Source organism: Nanorana parkeri, unplaced genomic scaffold (genome assembly GCF_000935625.1).
Source record: "Nanorana parkeri isolate BGI_ZX_2015 unplaced genomic scaffold, ASM93562v1 scaffold537, whole genome shotgun sequence".
Lineage (NCBI taxonomy): Eukaryota > Metazoa > Chordata > Amphibia > Anura > Dicroglossidae > Nanorana > Nanorana parkeri.
In genome coordinates this window covers 513,266-528,001 of record NW_017306805.1, presented here as the reverse complement: position 1 = coordinate 528,001, position 14,736 = coordinate 513,266, and the positions used below count along the sequence as shown (strand labels likewise).

The window sequence follows — 14,736 nt, the reverse complement described above, 5'->3', positions numbered from 1 at the left end:
AAATTGCTATGCTTACTTGTTTTAATAGGGTCCATGTTATCCACTCCAGAACTGGAAGACATCTCTGTGTTACATCTCGATTGGTGAACGTTAACCTAGGAATAGCATCAGGAATCATGCACTGCTGCTGGTGGAAATCATTGCATTGTAGCTTCCTTGCTGTAGGTTGACTTTATGATGGCATCAGGAATAGGGCAAGAGGACATCTCTTTCTTCTATCTTGCTTGCTCACCGTTAATTTGGGAATGGCTTTAGGAAAGGGTCAATGCTGCTGACCTGGCTGGAGGACATCACTGTCTTGAGGCTGTGATACCTAGGGAGGAAGAAAATATACATAAACACTGGCTACAACATTTACAAAAATGCAAAGAATAATTTTCATTCTATTGAACAACATTTTTAATTTAATTATTTTGCAGCCAGCAGATGAAGCTCCATGCTCCTTTGGGCACGTTTTTGTAAACAACAAATTCAGCCACCAGGTGGCGATCTCAGACATTTCATTTTCACAGGCATGGCATTATTGCAGGGTGGCTCAGTGGGTGATAAAAAGGCAATTCTAGAAAACTCTAAACTGCGTGCAACTTCGTGACTCCCAAAATTGACTTTACCATGCTTACCACTAACATTCTCATACAATATTGTGTGAGAGTTGTGTCAGTGACCCCCAAATAAATTATACCATTTTTGCTATGCCCCAGAATATTTTTTTAAGTAATAATTACTCAGTCATAAAGATAATGCTCGTCCAATTCCACAACCCTGATATTTAAACAGTAACGTATTGAGTGACTGACCACCAGGACCCCAACATAAATGATACCATTCTTACTGTGCCCTAGAATATAGTGCTTTCATTTTGTTTTGTTTTTTGTGACTTTTCTGGTTTATTTGCTGAACAAGATGGCCGCCGGCCCAAATCCCAACATACAGCATTACCACCACGAGCCCAGTCCAGGAGTGAGTGATAGTGTTTGAATTTTCTACTCAGTCAATTATGTTGATTATTAGCAGCTTTTCTGGTACACTTGAAAAGCAAGTTGGCTGCCCGGTGCCCACCCAGACCCAGCAAACCAAACTGAAGACCCCCTTTAAAAAAATATACCGCTCTAACTGTGACCTAATCTGGATATCCATTTTTTATTGTAGTTGGGACGTTATGCAAAGCAGCATAGTTTAGGCTTTTTTTCTTGCTTACTTACTGAGGAAGATGGCCAACAAACCCGCTGCCACATGTCTTTACTGGATGCTCAGCCCACACAGCAGGCAAACTCAGGAGCTCCCAGGGAGTGCCTATGGAGGCTAATTTCTATTGAGTCCACGGAAGGTGCCAATGGGCGGAGGAGGGTCAGGTGGTCCGATGCTGGACGGTTGTCGATCCTGCTGATGTCACTGCCTAGCAATGAAGGACCTAGGCATGGGAATAGTGGAAAGCAGAGGGCATGTCACAGCCAAGTGGCAGCTGTTAATCTGATTGGTGATTTTGAGAAGGACAATGCACTTCAGAACTGATGGCATTTGGATAACTGGGGGCCCTGAGGGTGGAATGATTGGCACGGAGAGGCAGGCATGACATTATTAGTAAGTGACAGGTACAATTTCAGCAAAGAACACAGAGTCGTCGTGTCCCCCACCCCCCTGTTACTTTTTAATGCATTTTTCAGCCACAGTCCCTGCGTTACACTGGGGACTGCAAGTGTGCCCCACTTCCAATAACAGATCAACCAGAGTAACATGGCAAACACTACTAAGCTCTCCTAGGGTAGGATATAGTTCTCAATCATCAAGGAGCAGGTAAAAAGAGCTTCTCGCCATAACACAGTCCAACACTAACTGATAAACCATCACATGCAATCTGTCAAATCTTCTGCGTGCTCTCTCCTGGTTGGAGTAAACCTTACCATAAATACCATTAATAGGAGAGAGGGAAACTGTTACCAAGAGCTCCTTTTGGGAGAATCACTCTACCACTGAAAGGGACCTCTAACATGTATAAAGATTTTGCATGGGAGGTGGAAGTGCCCAGACCCCAGAGTTGGGTTTTAGATATTAGTGAGGGAGCAACTTCTGATATGGGAAGTTGTAATTTAATTTTGCTGATGGTGTCACCTGTAGGGATGAGCAAATGTGACCGGCTTTGGTTCATGAATAGGTTCTCAAATCCTGCTCAAATTTCAAGAACCCCAGTAAAGTCTACAGAGGGGCAGAGATCTTGTTATTCAATTCTTGCCATTCGCAGGGCTAATAAGAAAGCTATTGTCAAAAGGCACAGGAAGCCAGGTACCAAAAGGAAGGACATGTATCTATAGCAGAATTTTAAAAAGAAAAATAATTAAAATCCAGTAGGGGCGATTCAATAAAGCATTTGTGCTTTTCTGGCATTATGGCAGTGGTGGAACTACCGCCGTAGCCGCCCACGCGTCTGCTATGGGGCCCGGGGCAGAGGGGGCCCATTCGGGAGCAGGAGGAAGGTGGCGGTGCAGGTGTCTTTAAGTTCCGTGTGGTCGCAAGTTAAAAACTGAGCGTGGCTGCACGGTGGTTAAGGACACCTGCAAGCTTCCCCTGCCATAGTGTAGTGTAGTGCACAAGGCGGAGTGATCTCCTGTGCCTGAGTTTGGCTCTGACGTCAGAGCCAGCAGGCAGAGGAGTAGAAGCTTGGCCCGGGAGCAGCAGTGGCAGTGCGAGTGTGTGTTTTGCACTAGAGCTGGTACCCACATGGGATGGGGCTAGGCTCTGTATGGGGAACAGTGGGGGGACTGGGGACCATTGGGGTACTGGGGGACTCTGTACCCCCATGCATGTGATGTATTAGTATTTGGTACCCACAGGAGGACTTGCATGGAGGACAGTAGGACAAGCATGTGAATGGTGTATTCATACATTATTGATGTGCATCCCTCAGCCCCCCAAATGTCCCCCGTACATGCCTTCCTGGTCACATGTGGGCGCAATACAGAGCCGTAGCTAGCTCTTTTTGCGCCCGAGGCAAGAACAGAAAATTGTGCCACCACCCCCAATATACGAGTGCGGTATGTGACAACATGTGCCCCGCCTCCAGGATGGCGGCACGTATGTGCCTCTACCCATACAGGTGAGGGAGAGCGGCGGGGATCCGATGAGAAGCTGGAGACTGTGCCGCTCCTCTTCTCCCTGCCAAGCCGCGGCTGTGTTGGCCGCCTGGCACCCCTGTTGCCAATGTGCTCGTCATGGCAACAGGGGCAAGGGGGCACAGCCAGGCCGGCCCTGGCTGTGCCCCCTCTCAGCTGCGCATGAGGCGAGTGCCTCACTCGCCCCATGGTAGCTACAGCCCTGGTACAATATACTGTACTATACCCACATGTGACCAGGAGGACCCATATGGGGGATGCACAAATAAAACTGTGTTTTGCATTTTTAACCAATGCATCCATATGTTGTATGTAGAATGCATATGTTGAAAATGCAATATACCTTGCAGCAATGGTTCAGGAGCATACAATGTATATGCAATACTGTCTGTATTGGCAGTCAGTATAACGTTGGCAGGAATGCAGTTTGTGGGTGGGGCCCATAAAAAACATTTGCTATGGGGCCCTGTGATTTCTAGTTAAGCCCCTGCATTATGGTCATATTAGAAAGTCCTGTGCCAAATTCATGAACATGTGCAACAAATTCAGGTAGTTCTTATGTTCTTATATAGCTCTTATGTGTGACACTTTCACATTCCGCTGCTATGCCTGCTACCTTAAAAAATACCACCATATCCATGATAAGAATAGTAGAGGGAAAAAAGACCTCTTCCATGTTGGAGTAAACTGTGGCCCATGTGTAAGTATTGTGTAGCAGATTACATTTGCAATTCTTCAACACATTCATATACATTTTACAGTTACATGAATCTGACACAAGTTGCAAGGACGTGAGACAGATTTCTAGTGTGTATGACTCTATGCATTCCAAAAAAAGCACTCTAATCTGAAAAAAAACTACTTATGTACTTTTTCCAGTGACAGGCGTTTTTATGCTCGCAACAAAACTCTCAGGTGTGAACAGGGGCCATAGAAATGAATGTGATTCCTTGTCTTGAGCTTTGAGAGCAACAAAACGCCCAGGTGTGAGCGTGGACTTAGGTTGTTAATGTTTAATTTTTTGTTTCTTAACTTTATTTGGAGTGTACACATTCATGCCTCTGCCCGTCAGCACTGTACAATATTTTACCACACCAGCATTGTGGTGTGAACAGGGCACATAGAAAACAATTGTTTCCTAGCAGTGACTGGTGTTGGTCCAGTGTGGAAGCCGCCAGTCATCTCTATATGTGTGAACAGCCCCTATTCTTCATGGATTTCTGCTGGGCCCAGACATGGACCTGTATGAATGCCAATATCTAGAATAGGGGTGGGCAACTACATTTTTACTTTAACTACAAATCCCAGCATGCCTCTGTCTCTGGGAGTCATGCCTGAAGCTGCCAGTCTTGCAGTGCCTCATGGGACTTGTAGTTTCATAACAGCTAGAGGGCGGAGTTGCCAACCCCTGGCCTAGAAGGAATACAAATGACCCAGGTGTGAGCACACCTAGCACGCTGTGCCGCATGAGGGCTTCCAAAGCTATACACGACCTCCGCCAGCAGAGGGCGCCAGAGGTTTGTTTTCTGGTAGCCGCCATTAAACAAAAGGATCCCCTGTGGAGAGAGCGCTGGGTTCGAGGAGCAGAGCTGGGACAGGCCGAGGGTTAAGGGGAGGGGAGAACCGGGTGAAATATCGGGGCAAACCGTCTGCGGAGGTTGAGGAACCGGAACCGGGGCGCTGCAGGCCCACAGGAAGGAAACAGAAGCTCCGGAAGGCCCGGGCTAGGGGGAACTGAGCCTCGGCAGAAGCAGCGGGAGAGGCTGGGACTACCAGCGTTGAACCTCGGTGTCGCATCAGCACAGACCAGAGCAAGAGGGGGATATGATGTTTCCTCAAAGCAATAGCCGCCACTCGGTGAGTAGAAGGCCCGGGCCGGTGTGTGTGTGTGTGTGTTGAGTGTGTGGCGCCTCGTGATTGCACTGTATGGGTGTGCGGTGCCAGCACAGGAGGAGCACTGTGTGCAGTTCTATGTCTTTTCTATGTTCTTCCTATATGTGATTTCATGTATATGTCCTGCACATGTATGAGCCTAAGGCGTCAGATAACGAGGCAGTGTGATCTTGCATGCCCTAAGCATTTCTAACATGATTTATGGCTTGCAGACTTTTTAGATTACATTACATGAACTAATACTCTAAAATCATAGTTATTATTGTAAATATATGGCCACATTTTTGTCATCCAAGTATTGGATGGCGCTTACATGCACACACATTGATGGAGAAAAAAAAAAGGAAGTATGTATAATTTTCCCTGCGGCTGTGTGGGAGAGCTCAGAAACTCAGCGAATGCAAATAGAAGCCTGCTAGGAGAAGAACCCTGGGATTTAGGTAAGGGGGTGGGGTGTTGGGAAACGTGACCATATTTCAGGTTGCACTCTTACTATAGACGTAACATTCTTATACAGGATTTATGTAGCACCAACAGTTTGCACAGTGCTTTTCAATATAGGGAAGACATTACAATTCAAGGCAAGATGGTAAGGAGGGCCCTGCCTGTGAGAGCTTACAATCGAAGAGGGAACATGAACCATGGTGATGGTTGTGTTCTTCTGGCTGCGGCTTCCACTCTGACCTACTGAACACAGGGAGTCACTGGCTCGGCACCGCCGCTATTTAGGGATCACCTTGTCGTTTTTACAATGACTACAAGCTGTTTTTTGATTGGACAAGGTGGAGATCGTGACATCATCTGCCCCTTCTCTTAAGACTCAGACAATCAGTAAGCGCCTTGCATTCACAGGAGAAAAAAATGCACAGGAGGTTCTTGAAATGGTGCCAGTGCCAAACCAGTAAAAGATGGACACCGGCACTCCAAAGCAAATCCAGTACGTCTATTTATTTCATGTACTTGTTGCAAATGCAAAACACAAGATACTAGTGCCAAACCAGTGACTGTGCCCAGTGTGCAGAGGGGAAGGAGCCACAGCCAGAAGCTCACGGCTATATTGCTGTATGTAGAGCAGACTAATACAATGATTTTCAGCATCCCCCGTGACCCTCTGCATATCAAGTTGGATCAATTGGTTGGTTGCAACAACAACAAAAATAAATCTTCCCTGGAGTTCTGCTTTAAAGAGTTGACACTGAAACGTGTCACTTACTACCCTCCTGTTTTCATGACGACTCTAAATTTTTGTTGTGGTTACTAGGTTGTATAGTGAGGGAAAATCTCCCTAGTGGGTAATGCAGAGAATACAAATTTAACAAGGGTTCTTGTTCTCCCACACTGTTTGAAAAGCTAAAAAATAAAGTGTTGGTAATACATATCCCTTAAGGTGTATGGAAAAAGGACCCCTGTCTGGTTTATATCAGGGTTCAATTCGAAAGATTTACCTCACTTCCTGTCCTGGTGACAACTGTTTCACCAGTGAGGGAAGGAGGGACACGGGTAAAAATCAAAATGCTTCCCTGCTTTTTTTTTTTTTGTCTGTTGCATTTGGAGAGTTCTCCTTATGTCTTCTCTGGTAAAGGATTTATAGCAGGTCAGGAAGTAAGGATACATGTCTCTAATGGAGTCCCAGGTAGCAGTATAAATCTGGCAGGTGCTCTAATCCTTCCCCCCACTTTGTTCAAAACCAAGGAAAAAAAAGCTGTTTAAACCGTAATAAACCATTTATTTCCCTTTTAAGTATATCTAAACCAGCATTAGGTAACCTTGGCACTGCAGCTGTTGTGGAACTACAAGCTCCATGAGGCATTGCCATACACTGCCACAGATGAGACTCGCAGAAGCCTGTTGGGATTTCTAGTTTCACCACAACTGAAGTGCTGAGGATGAAGGTAGTTTAGACCAGGAGTCTAAACCCATAGTACAAAAACAAGTATGTGCAGGGCCTAATGCCAATAATAGTATTTGAGTCCTTCTTCTGCATATAACTATCTTCGTAACAAGCTGAACCTGCTGACACATCATGAGCTTGTAGCACCCAGAGGGATGGCATTGCTGGGAGCGTGACAACGCTGCCCCTTCTTAAAGACCCACTTGGGAATCATTGTCACTGTATCACACAAACCATACCTGGCAAGATCAACAGTTTTTAAAAAAAGGAAAGGAAAACAAGATTTAATATGCATAGGTAAGAGGGATCAAGTGCAAGGGAAGGGAACATTTCTTCTCTTAGGGTTTAGATGAAGGTTTGGTAACATTAAAGTGACCCTGTCACCAGAGGAACACGTACAAGGAAAAACACCAGCCCCGTAAAAGAAGAGGCATTATAATTAACTTTCTGGTGGTCTGTATATCAAAACAAAGCTGTTTCACTGCCTTTTCTTTACTGCATCCACACAACAGTGAGAGCAAATCTCTACAAAATGATGGGCATTCCCTCCTAGACAGATGTCCCCATTGGAAGATTTCTCCTGTTTTGGGGACAACTGTAAAATTTGTTTTGGTGAGCAACAGGACAAATGGAGGTGTAGTAGGACACAGACTGCAATAAAAACTTGACATGGGGTCTTATCCTTCCCTTCTCTACACACAACTAAAAATAACGTTTTAGTTGTACATACACTTTAATGTTATTTAAAAAGTCACCCATCTGCTGCTGAAAAGTAGCACTGTGCTAATACAACATGACTACTACCTATATACCTTTCTAATGCCTCATGCACATGGTGATCACAGCTGCGGCAAGAACCAACAGATTCTTATGCCAGGGATCCCAGGTGTGTCTTTACGGATGCGGACACTGTGCCTGTTAAAGTTAATAGGCTGGCAGCGGCCACATCTGTCCATGGCTGTATGCGTGTAATTGCATATGGAACCATTACCTGTGGATCAGGAGAGATGCTTGTCTCTGGACACAATTTGTCTGGACCCAGGGACAAGCATCTTTCAATCTGCACGTAAAGGTTCCATGTACAATTACATGTGGACAGATGTGGTCACGGTCTGCCTGTCATTCATTTGAATGGGCACAGTGGCTGCATCTGTATGGACCCACTTGGGTTTGTTGCCTCAGCAATCCCCAGCCGCAGCTTTGACCAGGGTGTGCATGATGCCTATGTCTGCTGCTGATGGTTTCAGCACTGTTGCAGTTGGCTATCTAGGACTTCAGACATAGTAGCTGCAAATATACTGACATCCATTCCAAATTGTTTGCTAAAAGAAAGGTAATCGGATTTGTGCTTGACTTGGAGCGGACGCTAATTGGTTTCTTGCTTGATGAATTCCCACATTGCGTTAGGTTATTTCTTGTCCTTGTCAGATAGTGTAGAAAGAGTGGTAAACAGATAAGAGAGGATGTGTGTGCATTGTCTGAAGTCTCATCTCTCATCCCCAGGGCTCTTCTCACCTGCCCCAGCAACTCAAGTTCACAACCTCCGATTCCTGTGATAGGATTAAAGATGAGTTCCAATTGCTCCAGGCACAATATCACAGGTAGGAATGTGCACAATCCTAACCCTCAGACAACATTTTTTCCCTATAACACAGTAATGGAACCACTATAAGCTATCCTCCTTGAGCAGTTTCTTGTACAGCCTGGTGCCTATATGTCATGTAGCACCCTATCCCTCAAAAGGGTTTGGAGCCCTTTTTGCATGCAGTTTGGAAGCTGAAATCTCTGCTCATGAGCTGAACATTGAATGTACACAATTGTCACATCACCTTACTTCTGGCCAGCAGCCAAGCCAGCTATTTCTGTAATGAACTATTGTTTCAGTTTCCTTTGCCTCCTTACTCTGCCTATTGATTTTACACTATGCTTACTGATTGTTTTGTGATTATAGAGCAGATTTTCTGCAGATGAAGAAACTTGCAATGTGTTTGATCCTTTATGCTGATATTCATGCTGCATGTAATTATCTTTAATCAGCATGTAATCCATGCTGATGTGAAGGCAACCAAAACTGACACTCTAATATTGGTTGGATACCAGCAAGCTGAATCTGATTTTTCTTTTGTTACCTTTAGCAGCCCCTCCCGTTAAGGCAAGCTGGACTACTGGTACTAGGTTACCTCCAGGACATAATACAAGTTCTATACTGTGGCTGGCAAATGTTGTGACCACACCCAAGATAGAGAAGGAGAGACATAATGTACTGCAATGAAGGCAAATTAGATGCCAGGCACCTTGGTAGAGCGAAAACAGGTGGTAGACTGCAGGTGTAGTCTCTGGTTGTAGTGAAGGTCCGGGCAGACAGTAGAGGTATCCGTGCATGCAGTAGAGGTCAGGAACAAGCAAATAAGCCAGGCACACTAAGGGCCCATTCACACCACGACCAGACCAGATTGTTTCCAGACCCATAATGTATCCCTATGCTATTTCTGTTCACACAAGCGCAGTCCGATCTAGACCAGAAAAATACTGCTTCTCTCATTTTGTCTAGTCTGGAATGTACTGGAACTGCGGGCAGGTTCACACTATTTTCCGGACCATATCTGGCCCAGGAAATGGTGTGAACCTGCCCTTAGTCATCAGGTAGCGCTATCACAAGCACAGAGCCACAGGCTAAATAGGTTTAAATATGGAGCTGCCTGTGCTAGGAACTAATCCCAGAGCCAGTTGGTGTGCATCCAAACTGGTTGACCAGCAACTGATTCCTGTGCCTCTGTTGTAAACTTTGGAAGATGAATTCCTCCACAATGCCTTTAACTACAGAGGCGAATGAGGGTTTGTTTTAAATATGTCGATAATAAAGTGTGCATAGTCTGGGGACAAGTTCACTCTTACGGTAAAACATAAGGCTTTGTTTGGAGTATTAAGCACAGCATATAGCAGTTTCTGAAGTCCATATGCATAGTTTATTGATCTCAATTTCCTGTATTCAGAAAACGCAAAGAAAACATCAGCTGTCTGATTCTAAGATGTCTGGGGTATACTTATGTGGGGGAAGCTTTCAGTGGTTAAATATTTCATGGAAATAAATGATTAAACACATGTGATATTTTGCTTGTTGCATGGTATATGATCATGAGATAACATAACTATCCCAGTGGAAATTACTCTTGTAGCTTATTGAAGTCTTGTGTTGCTCAGTTCAAAAGATAACATAGTGGGGCATTCCTGGTGCATTAAAAGTTGGTCATATGTCTTACTGCCATTATTCTAAAGCTGGTCATACAGCTGGTTTACAGTGTAAGTGAGCAATTCCCTTTTTTACATCTACCAAAACTTTGTCATTTGAGGGCATACTTTAACCTCCATTCTATTTGTATTGAGTCAGACTATTGCAATGCATAGTTGATGGTAGGTAGTCATGTTTTCTACCTGTCAGTCGTGCAACGCTTCATGTGGTTTGTACTTTCACCACAACTGAAGGCCAATAGTTTGCCTAACCCTGTTCTAAAGGATGTTCTAAAGTGTATGCATAGACTGTTTTTAGTGAGGCATATGTAAGCACCCTATTATGTTCAGTTATTATATTGATTGATATCAGCCACCTAAAGTTTGCAATAATTATAGAGCTCTCTCGCGCTCTCTCTCTCGCGCTCTCTCTCTCGCGCTCTCTCTCTCTCGCGCTCTCTCTCTCTCGCGCTCTCTCTCTCTCGCGCTCTCTCTCTCTCGCGCTCTCGCTCTCTCGCTCTCTCGCTCTCTCGCGCTCTCGCGCTCTCGCTCTCTCGCGCTCTCGCGCTCTCTCGCTCTCTCGCTCTCTCGCGCTCTCGCGCTCTCTCTCTCTCTCGGGAGCTCTGGCTCTCTCGGGAGCTCTGGCTCTCTCGAGCTCTCATATTATTTATATAAAGCTGATACCATGTTCATATCTTCCCTTTTTTTTCTGCTGTTGATGGAAGTTTTAGGCACTAGCTGGATCATTGGGCATTTTTGATTAAGATTATAACATTAAACATAATATAAATTAAACAGTGCTGTTTGTATTCTTACATTGTTTAAAGCATATTTTAAAAAACACAAATATTTTGGAGGCAACCAATCCCTATATGTAATGGTTGGATTTGTTTTGCAAGCCATATTCCACAAATACCCTTTTGATTTTTGTGGAAATGCAGTGCCCTTATCAATTCCTGTGAGCTTAGTAGGAATAAAAAACAATCCTATATATTTTTTTTGTTTTACTCATTTCATCAACTACATTGTAATGGAGATGAACAAAGGCAGACATGTTTGAAGTCCAGCTTGGGTGACAGCAATGGCTCCCTCCATGTATACAATGGAGAAGCGAGTGTAGCCACAAAGGGACAGAGTGTTATTCACATGAATACTAGATGAAAACAAATGTAGACACCTGAAAATAGAAAACATATTCAACCCCTTATCTCGGGACTGGTTAGCTGCGGTATATTAACACGCTACTTGTCAGTTGGGTGTGGTGTGTTTTTTGTTTGTTGGGAAAAGTTCAGTTTCATCTTGTCAATGCTCACCGGTCTACAAGATATTTGGTACATGGAATGCAGTTTGTCAAAGATTTTACCAGTTTATCCGTGCATCTGTACTGCCTGTTTATTAATTTATGTTTTCCAGTCTCAAATTGGAATGTGACAAGTTGGCCAGTGAGAAATCGGAGATGCAACGACACTACGTCATGGTAAGTTCTTGGAAAAAGAACTGTTGCTCTTTGACCTCAAATATTGTCACTTTTAATACTTGCCACATAATAGCCATGGTTTTGTGTTGGATACTGCCTTAGCAACACAGTGACGTGCCCTCATTTTCAACTTATTCTTACATTTTCCAATGTTTAGATATTTTCTGAAGTCATCTGTCACTGAGTTGCTTGGCTGTTAAAGGTTCTTATTATAACCTAAAAACAAGTTTTGCTATTGTGCACTTCATAAGTCAAATTGGATTTCTTAGAAGCCATATGTATGACTGGATAAGGGAAAAAATGTGATGGTGCCTGTATGCATTTTATTTTTTATTCTTTGGGCGCTATTTTTATTGTTTAGTTTTGTAGGGCCTTTAGATTAGTTCTAAAGTTTGCCTACACATGTTGAAATTAGGCTGCCTAAGACATCTTGGCAGGACAAGGTCTTATCTGCAGCAGATTTTACTATTCCTAGTGATGTCCTACCTGCAACATCAAAAACATCTTGTATCTTAGGTGTTTCAAGGCTTGTATATAGCCTGTTCCTAGGATGCAAGGTCTTCAGAATCCTCTCTGCAGGGAGATATTGGGAACTGAGCGATCAGCGGTATGTGATCGTCCAGTTCTCGATCAATAGAGCTGACATATGACAGCTTCAGTGTCACACGTCTGCTCTAACCATGGGGATGAGTGTATTTCGCTCTCCCCATAATTCTCCCTTTAAACAATTTCTACTTTCTGGCTAAGCCATAAATATTTGAATTTAAAGACTTAAAGTGAGCCCATCCTGGAAATAAATGGGGACTGACATTACTGACCTCTCCTTCTAGAAAAAATGATAGTTGTCTTGGTGATCAGTACTTCCGGAGTCCCTGGAAAGTCAAAATTGTACACACTTTTCACACTTCAAGTCATTTTATTAAAAGAATAAGTGCATTTTCAAACAAATTGCACTTCACGCTACCCCCTTGCCTAACCTGCATACTTACTGAAATCCAGCGCTCATGGCCTTCCATGTGGGTATATAAGCTCTCTTCTGGCAATGCCTGCTCATTAAAGCTCCATAGAAGATTATAGGGCTCGTATCCCTGCATCTCTCGGCTGGCACAGACAGGAGAGGTAGGACTTTAGTGCGGGATGTAAACGCAGAAGGGCACGGGCACCGGATCTCAGTAAGTGTGCAGGGGGAGGGAGAGATCTGTTAGGTCAGGGGAGAGGGAAAGAAAGTGCACTTATTCTTTAAAGTATTGAAGCATTATGGACAGCATGACATCCGGCCAATTATTATTTTCACTAGCTCGGTAATGGCAGCTTTCAGGTTTCTTTTAAATGATAGTTGTGTCCAGATATAACGGGGTATTATAGCATATTCTGATAAATCTGTCTGGTGACTGATAGACAAGCATGGTGGTTCTCAGCTGTCATCTCTGGGACTGCTTGGTAACCTTGATAAGAGGCACTGGTGGAATTTATCAAAACTGGAGCAGCTGTGCATGGCAACCAATCCGCTTCTCTCTCATTTTCAAAGCTTACCTGAACAAACTGAAGAGAAAGAAATAAGCTGATTGGTTGCCATGCACAGCTGTTCCAGATTTTGTTTGCTCCGGTTTTGATAAAGTCCCTTCACTGTCTCTGTGTAAAGCTGCACCCTGACTACATTACACTCACCTCTCCAGTGCTCTTATGCCACTCTGTGGGCTGGTGTCTAGAGGTGATGACACCCCTTCACCACATGACAGCACTAATTCCTAGCAGTAGACCACTAGGTCTAGGCACTGCATCATGAGAGGTGGTCACATTCTCCCCATACCTGAAAGCATTTGGTTTTTGCAATGGTGGGGGAGTGCAGTAGAGGTGATTTTATAAAGTGGTTGGAGTGGCCTTTACACTTTGACCTGAATGGGCAAGTTGAGATTTTCTGTAAGCTATATGGACACCATAACTCTATTTCGGACAGAACAGACACTGTTGGTCAATGAACAGTCATCATTGCTTGAAGCAATGGCTGACACCAAATATCACATGTAGCTTTCTACGTAGTTTTGTTTTTGTTTTCTGTTTGCTATTTCACCATAAATTTAGTCTCCCGTAGTTTTAACTTCGAGTGCCTCAATAATGGGATATGGTATGCCCTGTTTGATTTGAAGCCCTGGTTGTTAAAAATTTATTTGCACATTGGTTTGCACATTTCTGACCCATGATAGTACTTGCTAAAGAGGCCAGCTTCTCAATTAAGGAGTCTTCTCTGGTGCCAAGAGTTTTGTGATCAATTTAGGAGGCCTTCCTCATTTTATCCCCTTTGAGAAGCTCTTTACTCCCTCAGTTCAGGGCAATTAGGTCTTTAATTATGTCTGCCAAGATGTAGCTGCAGATGGTTAAGCAGCCAGCAATGCTCCTGCTTCACTTTAACCCCTGAGGGCAATTACAGAAACCTTCCTGTTTGTATATGGAGTAATGATCCTTCCCTCCTAAAATCCACCTCAAGGGACCATAACAATTCCAAGCATAAACAAGCAGAGCTTGTGTGCAAAGATGCTTTATTTCTGGTTCCTATTCTGCTTAAAATTGCTTTCAACAAATGCAATTCAGCTTGTCTCCATCAGAGTGCTGGAAGGAAGGGGTTATGTTAGATGGCTGAAGCCTTTCCAAGACGTGGAAGCAGGAAAAACTGGAGCTTGAGTAGTGCATAGCTGTCTGCCAAAAAATAATTCCACCCCCCTTCCCCTCTCAGCAGGTCTCCTGGCTTATCCCTCTCTTGTGGGGTTATGCCATTCATTCACTCTTCCAGACAGCTGCTTGTTCCAGGATGGGGAGGGGAGAGGGCCAGGGCAGAGTGTAAATCTGCCTAAAAATCTTTCTGGGACTTGTAAGACAAAGAGGTCAGACTCTGGGGAGGAGGTGAAGGGGGGGCAGCTTCCCAGACAGGGGATCATTGTATATTAACTGTTTCAGACCAACGGGTTACATTGATGTGTATATACTGAAAGTCAGGTTTTTTTTTTTCTGCATTTATGCAGTTCAATTCGTAAACTGTTCCTCTTGAAATTCCCTGTTGGCTGATATCATTCCACTTCACCTGCAGTGTCATGACATGAAAATTGAAATATATTGGTTGGGGGGGGGGGCGACTTATTTGCTTG

At 44.1% G+C, this 14,736-nt stretch overlaps 1 protein-coding gene across 2 annotated transcripts in view; it reads left to right on the top strand.

Moving 5' to 3' along the window:
- The first annotated feature begins 4,618 nt into the window (after positions 1–4,618).
- Positions 4,619–14,736, top strand: part of AES (amino-terminal enhancer of split) — a 15,821-nt gene continuing 5,703 nt past the window's right edge. For both annotated transcript variants that reach the window (XM_018561668.1, XM_018561667.1), the window contains exons 1-3: positions 4,619–4,964; positions 8,395–8,492; positions 11,533–11,596. In XM_018561668.1, coding sequence (XP_018417170.1) covers positions 4,932–4,964; positions 8,395–8,492; positions 11,533–11,596 — 195 coding nt within the window. In that variant the 5' untranslated portion in view covers positions 4,619–4,931. The remainder of the gene's footprint in view (positions 4,965–8,394; positions 8,493–11,532; positions 11,597–14,736) is intronic.